This window comes from Pocillopora damicornis, chromosome 1, assembly GCF_964200805.1.
Source record: "Pocillopora damicornis chromosome 1, jaPocDami1.2, whole genome shotgun sequence".
Taxonomy (NCBI): Eukaryota; Metazoa; Cnidaria; class Anthozoa; order Scleractinia; family Pocilloporidae; genus Pocillopora; species Pocillopora damicornis.
Window position 1 is genome coordinate 39,243,462 of NC_142670.1, and position 10,827 is coordinate 39,254,288.

General features: G+C 37.0%; 1 protein-coding gene across 1 annotated transcript; it reads left to right on the forward strand.

The window, feature by feature from the left end:
* The first annotated feature begins 4,665 nt into the window (after window positions 1–4,665).
* LOC113671127 (stearoyl-CoA desaturase 5) lies at window positions 4,666–8,396 on the forward strand. Its single transcript, XM_027187347.2, has 3 exons — window positions 4,666–4,832; window positions 5,561–6,102; window positions 6,809–8,396. The coding sequence occupies exons 2-3, from the start codon at window positions 5,570–5,572 to the stop codon at window positions 7,248–7,250; spliced, it is 975 nt and encodes a 324-aa protein (XP_027043148.2). The 5' UTR covers window positions 4,666–4,832; window positions 5,561–5,569; the 3' UTR covers window positions 7,251–8,396.
* The last annotated feature ends 2,431 nt before the right edge of the window (window positions 8,397–10,827 follow it).

Below are 10,827 nucleotides of genomic sequence, written 5' to 3' on the forward strand. Positions count from 1 at the left end.
ATGCACGTGCACGGGAAACAAAACTTCTAATTCGTAGATGCACGTACACGACAAAAATAATCTCGAATTCCTCTTTGCTTAGATGCACGTGCACGGGAAACATAAGCTCTTATTTCTCTCACTTTTCGTAGATGCACGTTCACGACGAAAATTAAACTCTAATTTCCCTCACCTTTTCCAGATGCACGTGCACTGGAAACATGAACTCTAATTCCTCTTTATTTCGTAGATGCACGTGCACGACGAAAATTAAACTCTAAGTTCCCTCACCTTTTCTAGATGCACGTGCAAGACAAAAATAAATTCTTATCTCACTCACTTTTCGTTAAGTCCTTCAATCGACACAGTGGAAACACATTAAAGAGGACTGTATATCAACGATTACTGAAAATTTTCAGTTAAACAAAACACTTGAAATTAAACGACAAGATATTCGACATTTGTTATTTTCCATAAACCTCTCTAAAAATTATGACGGAGTTCTTTTTCTTCTCCGAGTATGCCTTTGTTATTCACTAAAATAAAATTATCTTTCAACATCTCAGTCTTCAAAAGCGGTGTCGTTCGCACCAATCAGATTGCGCTGGTATGTTGCCTGCAGTAATTAGATTCTAGAGTGTACGTTGAAGGCACCATTCAGATTCGTGAGTGTATGTTGCTCGCACCAATCAGATTTCTAAGAATATGTTGCGCGCACCCGTCAGATTCTTTAGAGTATGTTGCAAGCACCCATCAGATTCCGTAAAGTATGTTGTGCGCGCCTATCAGATTCCTTAGAATATGTTGTGCGCACCCATCAGATTCTTGAAAGTATGTTGCGCGCACCCATCAGATTCCTTAGAGTATGTTGTGCGCACCCATCAGATTCTTGAAAGTATGCTGCGCGCACCAATCAGATTCTTGAAAGTATGTTGTGTGCACCCATCAGATTCTCGAAAGTATGTTGCGCGCACCCATCAGATTCCTTAGAGTATGTTGTGCACACCCATCAGATTCTTGAAAGTATGCTGCGCGCACCAATCAGATTCTTTAAAGTAAGTTGCGCGCACCAATCAGATTCCTTAGAATATGTTTCGTTCACCCATCAGATACCTTAGTGTATGTTACTCGCACCAATCAGATTAGTTATAGTATGTTTCGCACACCGATAAGATTCCACAGGGTACGTTACTGGAACCAATCAGATTTGTTACATTGTGTTGTTCACATCAACCATTTGAACATATTGCTTTCACCAACCAGATATTACCAACAGGGTTTGTTTGCTCGCCCCATTCATAATGCAGTATTTAGGTTTGTTGCATTTTGTTCAAGTAATAAAGAACTGCCGACATGGCCGACGCTCAAAGGCCAATTTTTATTTGTATCAAATGAGATCATCTGGTGCCTGTTTTGCGTCTAACTGTAGAAGTAATAAAGAACTGCCGACATGGCCGACGCTCAAAGGCCAAATTTGTATTTGTATCAAATGAGGTCATCTGGTGCCTGTTTTGCGTCTAACTGCACAAGTAATAAAGAACTGCCGACATGGCCGACGCTCAAAGGCCAATTTTTTTATTTGTATCAAATGAGATCATCCGGTGCCTGCTTTGCGTCTGAACGACAGCGCTACCACAGTATCAGTGAAAGCGTTGTGCTTATTTTTCACGCACAACAAATAGTTTATTTTGCTTACTGGTTACTCGCATGGCAAAGGTTAAAAAGAGCGGTTACATTTATTTCCAGCTGCATCGGCTGCCATCTTGATTAAGGATCCGTTTCCTTGCCTATAGAAGTCTTCGGTGAGATATTTCTTGTATCCAAACAGCATTTTTCCGATACAGTTACGAAATCATATCTCACTATTAATTAGGCTTGCACATACCCCGTATCATGACATTCCCCAGCAAACAACCTAAACATAACGACGTATCCCACCCCAGTGAGAATAAATTGACACGGGCCAAAATGCTATTTTGAGTCAATTTCCCACGCAACTCTCAAGAGCTATGACGTTTTCAACCAATCAGATTGGTAGTTACCTTGGACTTTATATCGGTGCGTGTCAGTTCCGTATAGACAACTTTGTTTTCCTCACGTATGTCTTACGCAGAGGGCAAAGACTAGATAGGCAACCGCCATATTGTTACGCCCAAGTGAAAACCTTTTGAAATATGATCAGCCATTTCTCTTCTTCAAGGCATTTTTACTTATTCGAAAACAGAGATCGGCAAATATCTTTGGTGAGGGACAAAAATAGAGTTTTGGTTTTAATTTCCGGAGTAAACTAGGTCAGACATTTTTGTGGCAAATAATTGCGACGATATACTTTTGATTTAGCAAATGTCGGAGTAACGGAGAAAATTGTTGGATCAAAATAATAAATTTTTGCCTGTCAATATTCAAATAACAGAGACGACAAACCTCTGCAATATGTCTATCGTCTGAAGTTATTTAAGAAAACTCGGAAGAGGTTTGCACCAAAATAATGCGATGTTTTCATTGAAATTCTTTGAGAGGCAATGCTCTTTGTCATTTACAAAAGAAAAACATCAGTTTCATGAAAAGTCTTACATCATAAAAATACCAATACCCATACAAATAACGCTTATGTACGTATCGAGCATTTAGGGTCGAACGTACTCCTGAGTCACATGGGAAGTTGAGTTTACTTCCGGTCGCCCCGTGATTGGCCGAGAAAACGCACGCCTCTCTCTCAACCAATCACTGGATGCTATAAGGAAGCAGATTAAGGAAAGTGAAAGAGGAAAGGGAAAAGTGTCGTAACGTTTACAAACCCAAAAGCGATAGCTTTAACGATAATCCATAAACAAGCGTAGGGAATGGCTGAAAAGCTCCCATGCTACTTAGCGTTTCATTTTCCTAGTTATCCATGAATGAAATTGTTATTGGGATCATCCAAAAGGGAATTTTAAATATCGTAAAAATTTCTAAAGGAGAAAGTGTTAGCGTGCATTTCGATGCAGAATTCTGGAGAAATTTACATACTGACCAAATTTTGATTTACGTTGCAGTTTCTTGCTGTGATTAGTTCTGTAAGTTTAGGAGGAGAGAAGATAATTCATGAATAGAAACCGAAAACTCTTGAGAGATTTGTTGTTTTGCTCTGTGACTTACTTTCTACTTGATGTTACGTTTCTATCCATGAAATTGCCGTCGTTATTGCAACAAAACCCTCTCTTTTTCCTTCATAGTAACATAAAAGCCGGTCTTCTTTTGCATGAATGCATAGTTTTAACAATTATATTGACATGGGGCGTTGTTACTATTTGCCTGGCGAATCATTTGGTTTCCACGAGTTTCACTCTTCGTTCGAAGGTTTCGGTCAATCAAGCAATAAATCTTTGGAAACGTTGTCTTAAACTGTTACATAATTGCTCTAACGTCAGACGTGTAAATCAAGTGAGGCCAGGTAAGCTACGATATGGCCTCACTTGATTTACACGTCTGACTTTATAACACTATGCTACTCAAGGACAACATCCGACGTTTGATACTGCTCTGACGTTGTATTATAAACAAAAAGGTTCAATTCAACAGATATCCTGCACTTATAGCAAGAATGGCAGCCAAGATAATTTCTGAGAATTCATTTGGGAGGTGTTGAATTGTCTGGGAGATGGGGCCGGGTAACCATCATTTTTCTCACCTTCTAAATCGAATGAGTGAAAATCATTCAATCGCTGTTAGAAATTAATCGACGTCATGATTAACCTCAACAGTTCGACTGAAACCCAAACAGGAAACTTTAGTGAAGGAAGCAACTTATGCGAGTCAAATTCATTTTCCTAGAGTTCTCCTCAAAAGAGCGACACTAATCCGAAAGTTAGACAATACCTTTCAAGATCAAGAACAGAACTCACTGTTGTGTTTCTCCGGCGTGTGGGCCAAACCTTGATCGACCTTAGACAGTAAACAAAAACCCTGGACAATAAAAAAACCAAAAACACCTTCATAAAACTCCAAAACAACTCACAGTTCAATGTTCGATGCCTTGAGGCAGTTAAAAAAAATCTTGGCCCCCAGGCGGAAAAAAATAATTGTTCAGAAAACCTTTGGAAGATGACGGAATTTTTGCCAGATGTTACTTTTTATTCAGATCATTCGCCAATATTTCATTGCTTTTCCACCACCCATCGGATTTTTTTGGACATAGTTATATCTGCGAAGACTGTCGACTTTCCTCCATCAAAAGTATAAATTTGTGCACAATCCTAGCATATTTAATTACGTAACGTGTTGGGATAGTTAAAAAAAATTTCCCCCAAAATAAAAATATTTGTCCGCGTGCAAAATCCTTGTTTATGACGGCTTAAAAAAAGGCATAAAACCGCACGTGAATTAAATCACCTAATTCCGCTGAACCTTGAGTGACCGGGAGCTGTTTTTAATCTAACCAATCACGAACGAGCTTCTACTAGATCAGTAAACACAGTGACGATTCGAGAGACAACTAAATTAATTTGTAAAACATTTGAGTTTCCGAGTTTTAAAAACCTGAAAGAAAGTTCTTTTTTTCCCTTAAATACCTCCAAAATTATCTTTTCTAAATTTTGATGTCGCTTTTACCAGAGGGATGTTGGAAAATAGATCGTAAAGAAACATTTTACTAAATTCATTCTTCAGATGAAAGTAGAGAATCTCCTCACAAACAACAACACTTCCGGTTTGCGACCTTGAATGCACCTTAAACGTGCCAACATGGTTTACGCTCTTAAAAAGCCACCGTCTAAGCAATTTTGGACATAACTTTCTTCGAGCTCAGTCGATGTCAGCGAAACAGTTCTAGAATTTGAAGAGAGAAATTCATCTACAAAGGAAAATTTATTGAGGTAAGAGAGCACTCCTCGTTCGATTGCACTTAAACATCGTTTTGCACGTCGTTATCCAGCAGAAATGAGGACTTGATAAGTCTCGTTGGCCGAAATAGTTTTACATCTGAAGGATGAACTGTGTTACGCAATTGACAGTTTATTTATCTACTCTATCTGCAAATGTACTGTTATGGATCTCTCATGATGAATTTGTCAATCGTAGAAGAGTCATTCCAAAATAATTCTGTTTATTTTAACGACTGGGCTTATAATTACACAGATTATAAAATAAAATTTAAAAAATGACAGTTTTTCTAGTTTGGTAATGAAAAGTATGTAAACTACCACAGTTCTTACAGAAAAATGTAACTTCAACATATTAATTAGCCCCAGTTACAAGATAATTTCGCGTGCGAGGTCTCCAAATCTGGATTTATACAGTGCAAATTGTGTTACTCGGTATGAACAAAATTATGCAGGAAAGTTTATTACTAGTTTTTGATGCAGATTTCTTTCGTGATGTCAGGATTTTTTTGCCAACGACGACGCTTCTCATTTATTGAAAAGCTAGATTAATTTGCCTACTTTTCTTTGCAATATTGAAGCTTGTGGTTTTTGTTACCTGCATGGCTTTTCCCTGGCACGTAACGCCCATAAATAATTCATTGCGTCAAGCCTCAGTTTTTCCGCTGCTCAGTCGCGGGAATATATAATTCCAATTTTTTAAATCTATACATTATTTTCAGAGAGGAAATATGGCTCCTAGAAGTTCAACACAAACAGAAACACTCGTAGTCGAGCCCGACTCAAAGATTTGCGATGACAACAACCGGAAACGAACCGAACGGGAAATTGTATGGTTCAATGTTTACTTCATGATAGTGCTGCACCTGATGGCAGTATACGGCATTTATCTGTTACCTAACGCAAACCCGCTGACGTGGCTTTGGACGTGGTTATGTCACTTCATTGGAGGACTTGGTATTACAGTTGGTGTTCACAGACTTTGGTCTCATCGTTCGTTCAAAGCAACTTGGCCCCTGAGACTTGCTCTGATGATGATGAACTGCATCGCTGCACAAAATGATATTTTTGAATGGGCGAGGGACCATCGTGTTCACCATAAGTACTCCGAAACCGATGCCGACCCTCACAATGCCAAAAACGGTTTCTTCTTCTCGCACGTCGGATGGCTGTTGGTTAAAAAGCACCCTGATGTCATTTCGAAGGGAAAACAGATCGACCTGAGTGATTTGTACGACGATGGAATTGTCATGTTCCAACGAAGGTATCTTTGCTTCACTGTTTCATAATACGTACAATTTTAATTTCTTATTCCCCATAATGCGTCAAAATTAAAATACATTGCACCAGTCAGCATCATGAGTTACAATTCTTACTGAAGAGCGCAGTGAATGTCACCTCTTCCTAATGGTAACAGTTCGCATTACCATACATGGCATATGGCTTATTTTTCCTTATGGTCTCTGATTTGGCAAAGTTTAAAAAGAACATAAAGTATTACGTATTCTCTGCGTAGACAGCCATGTGGAATATATGTTGATTTGCTTCTGGAAGTTCTCCATAATAATTTCCATATTCTTCTGTCGTTATCTGTCACTCTTGATGAGGTTTTGTTCCATTACATAACCACCCAAACTTTATTGGGTTTCCCCTCCTGCTGTGCAAAGTTCACATCAGTTAAACAACACAGTAAGCTAATTTTCCATGCTTTCTCCTCAATTGTCAATTTATTCCCTGCACCAATCTTAATTTTTTCAAACTCTTGTGGTCTAATTAATTGATACAAATTATCTTGTGTTAAACTTGAAAGTAATCAAGTTAGAAACTGAGGTTATTGATTGGAAATTTATTTGAATTGTCTTTAAAAGGGGTTGTTTACTACTGAGAAAAAGCAATATAAAATTTTCTTTGTCCTTGATTTGATGATCATGACACATTGCGTTAAAAATATTTTTTTATTTTTTCCCTAGAAACTACAAGTTACTCGTGGTAATTTTCAACATTGCAATACCAATTGCTGTACCATGGTTGTTCTGGAATGAAAGTGTCTGGAATGGCTTCTTTATTTGTTATGCACTCCGTTATGTCGTCACTCTCAATGCCACATGGTGTGTTAACAGCCTTGCTCATCTCTGGGGATCAAAACCATATGACAAGGGCATTAATCCTTCTGAGAATTTCTCTGTTGTCTTGGCAACTGGAGGAGAAGGGTTTCATAACTTCCACCACACATTCCCACAGGACTATGCTACAAGTGAGTTAGGTTTGCGATTTAATCCCTCCAAGTGGTTCATTGACCTTTGTGCAAACCTTGGACTGGCATATGACTTGAAAACTATCTCAAAAGACACCATCTTAAAGAGAAGAATGCGCACTGGAAATTTACAGCATCTTAAACATCATGATGACTAAATGGTCTGATTTACATTACCATAAACAAGCTTCATGACTTTTTTGCTAAGTGCTTTCTCTCCTCTGGAAGAATTAAGCTTCTAGCTTCAAACATCAAAGGCATTTTTAATGCTGTGTGATGCATTATGCCATCAAATTCTTTATTTTAATAAGTTCAGACCAGTGCTTAGTTTTCTAAAATATATTTGTTTCACTAAGCTAAGCGTGGAAATTTCCATTTAACTGCCACTTAAAATTGAGACAAATAACAGTTTGCTTTGATTGAAAAGCAAAGGTTAAGTTCAAGTTAAAAGTTAAGTTTCTATAATTTAGTAAGGATTTGAGAGCTTTTTCCAGTATGTCTTGTCAGATGAAAACTTAGAGATGATAAATTATTATAGCTATATGTTAATATTCCTTGAATTGATCATTTAAAAAGCATAAGAGCTGTCTTAAATATATCAAACAAAATTGCTTGAAAGCAAATGATTCACAACACAATTACTTCTTAAAAAAAAGCTTCTCCCTAAAGACAAAAATTAATTAAATTCTAGTTATATATTACATAGTGCATAAATGAAGCACTGTTAAGTTAATATAATGTCAGGAAGTACTCACTGGCACTCAATCATAGATGTCACTTTGACCCACTCTCTCCCCTCCCCTCATAACAATACACACCTAAATTTGGGGAAAGGTGCTTTACCAAGTCAATTAAGACCCCCCTCCCCTAGGTAGAATTTATAAGGTAATACCTATAATAAGTATGCTTTATTTAAAGATTTTTTGGGCCAAGGTGCATGGTTTGGGCAAATTAAAACAACATTTACACCAAAGTATTTGTGCTTTTCACATTTTCAATACATGACAATTGTCCTGTAGTTTTTTTACTTATATGATGAATATTTGTAGTGAGATAGTCAGTTCTGCAAGTCAATAATATTGCACAGTTTATTTCGGTAAACAATTTTCTCCAAAAAATTATTTAATTAAGTTATTGTGCAGGCTGAGTGAAATGAGTATAGTCAACACAATCAACCTGCCTTAATCATTCAAATGGGTGTAAAAATAAACAGCAAAGTTGCCAGTGCATTTTGAAAATTAATTAATATATTACCCATGAATGTTATTGAAAAAAGATCAAATAAATTATATTGTTTATGAAAAGAATATCTTCTTGTTAAGTTACTGCTGTTTGTAGTTTTCAAAATCCTATGAAAAATTGTTTGTCAACCTTTTCACTCTCAAGATCTAAGTGGTAATTCTCCTTATTGTTCGACATGCAATTCTTGTGATGTTAGTTCAGAGAATTTGGTATTGGATCAACCAATCATTTCTTTAATTGATATTTTTCTTTATTCTCATCACTTGTCTGCTTGATATTGTATTAATATTATAAGGAGAAATTCTGTCTTGGTCATTCATATGCTTTTCATCTTTCCCATCCCCTCATCCACCAGAAAATCAAGTTTATAGATCATTGTAAAATGAGTGAAAATTCTTATTAAGGGTGTCTTACGTAAAATCGTTTGTGCGCGCGTCCCTGTCACTAAAATTCTTTAAAAGACATCACCATTGAAAGAATAAAATGTAGAATCCGAAGGGATAATCATCGAAATAAGGGTAAGCGCGCGCAAGCTCTTAACCCCAAAATTATCGATTTTTGATCAACTGAATTACTTACCTTCGGGTTCGCAAGCAAGTCCAAATAAACTGCACGGTTCCAATTAGCAGTTGATGGACTGCAAAAGCGCGTGAAGCTTTAACCGTAATCACATTGTTTGCCGAGAAAAACTGTTTTGACATCCGCCAAAAGAATATCTGGCGATCCCCGTCACACAAAAAGCCATGAAAAGAGAATTGGTTGGATTATCAGTAAAGCCTGGCACTCTTTAGAACGTTAATATCTGGTTAGCATTTTGGTCAAATTTCGTAAAATCCTTAAAATCTACACACCCTATTAATTTGCTCGACGAAGGGAATCCAAACACGTTTTATATACATGATTCTAACAATTTTTAGTCTATTAATTTACTTTGCTCGATTTTTAACTTTTCTTTTTACATAATTTTTTCACCAAACTAGAAATAAATATTTCACCATGAGTACGAACGAAAAACGTTTCTAAAAAAAATTTGGCCTTCCAAGGTCAAATATAACCACTTTCATTCCAACTGAAATAATATGCAAATCATTCGCGCTATCCCTATATGCAAAAGTACACAGGGTGTCTGGGATTTTTGAGGGTTTTTTTTTTTGTTACCCTTTCAGCAAAATATAAAGCATCTACATCAAAAACTTTGCTCAAAAGCGCTACTTTGAAGTAAAAGAAAAATGATTAACAAATAACGATGCGTTAAATTACAAATTTCAGACCTCCTTTTAGTTCAATATATACTGATCACGTTCTGATGAAAAACAGAAGTTGTTAATTAAAAGCATTGTCAAATAAAATTATCTTATAAAACGTCTCGGCGTGAAAATATAATCTACCATTCTGTTCATTGGTCAAAATTATAGAATTGAAATAAATATCCGTAGTCCGTGTTTATTAAGCTTTTAGAAAATGTATACTTTTATAGCCGGTGATAGCGCCAATAAGTTACATGATATTGCAGTTTAAATAAAAAACGCCTTTTCGATAGGTTTAGTTTCAGATTTCGTTTCATAAATTAGCTAGAGAGGGTGAATCTTCCAGGGCGTAGCGGGAGGGGGTTCTAGGGTGCCAGTAACCCCACCTTTGTAAGCCTATTTTAAGCAAACAACCTACAATATTCAGGTGGCAAAATTAAAACTGGTGAGTACACAGTGTGACCCCCCCCCCCCTTTTGAAAAATCCTGGCTACGCCCCTGATCTCGGTGATCTTCAATTTTAGATTTCGTCTAGGGGTCTACGACCAATATTTCCCATCCCACCCCGCTCTTATCCATATACTCAGCCATAAACTCCTTACTGCTCTTCCCTAGGATTGCTCACACTTATTAATAAATTGTAATTTATAAGACTGCAGTTTATAACATCAGTAATGCAACGTAAGACTGCCGATGGTAGAACTATAAACCATCAAAAGCTGAATTGTCACAGAAAAATGAAGATTACAGGGCCAGTTATTCAAACAAAGATTAGCCATTGTTTAAAGTACGCTCTAAGCTATCGTCGATTGAGCTGAGGAAAAATCAGCGGCCAGGTAATCTTATGGGTTGAAGGACCGCAATAAGCTCTTCCCGTTGATTACCACACGTTTCCTGTGATTTTAAACTTGAAAAGTTAGGTTGAATTATATAATATTCCCGTGTTGCTATTTCTCTTCAATCTCATTATCTTTCTGTTTGAAAACGAATCGATGCTGTTAGGAGAAAATCGCGTTTGGTCACACTTTGCTGAGGAGGTACATAATCACAGCGCCCTCTCAGGATAATAATGAATTATTGTGGAATACTTAGTCATTTTCGCGAGGAATAGATTCAGTTGTTTTCTTATTTTGAGGCTCATTTCTTCATGTAAGTCAGTCATTTGGGAAAATATGATGCAATCTTGAGCCTGCTTGCAATTATCATTTGAAAATTGGTCACCAATACACGCAAGAGTTTGATGCAC

Coding starts and splice junctions, on each gene's coding strand:
- LOC113671127 (XM_027187347.2), top strand. CDS start 5,570: ATGGCTCCTAGAAGTTCAACACAAACAGAAACACTCGTAGTCGAGCCC. Junction 6,103..6,808: donor ATTGTCATGTTCCAACGAAG/GTATCTTTGCTT, acceptor TTTTTTCCCTAG/AAACTACAAGTTACTCGTGG.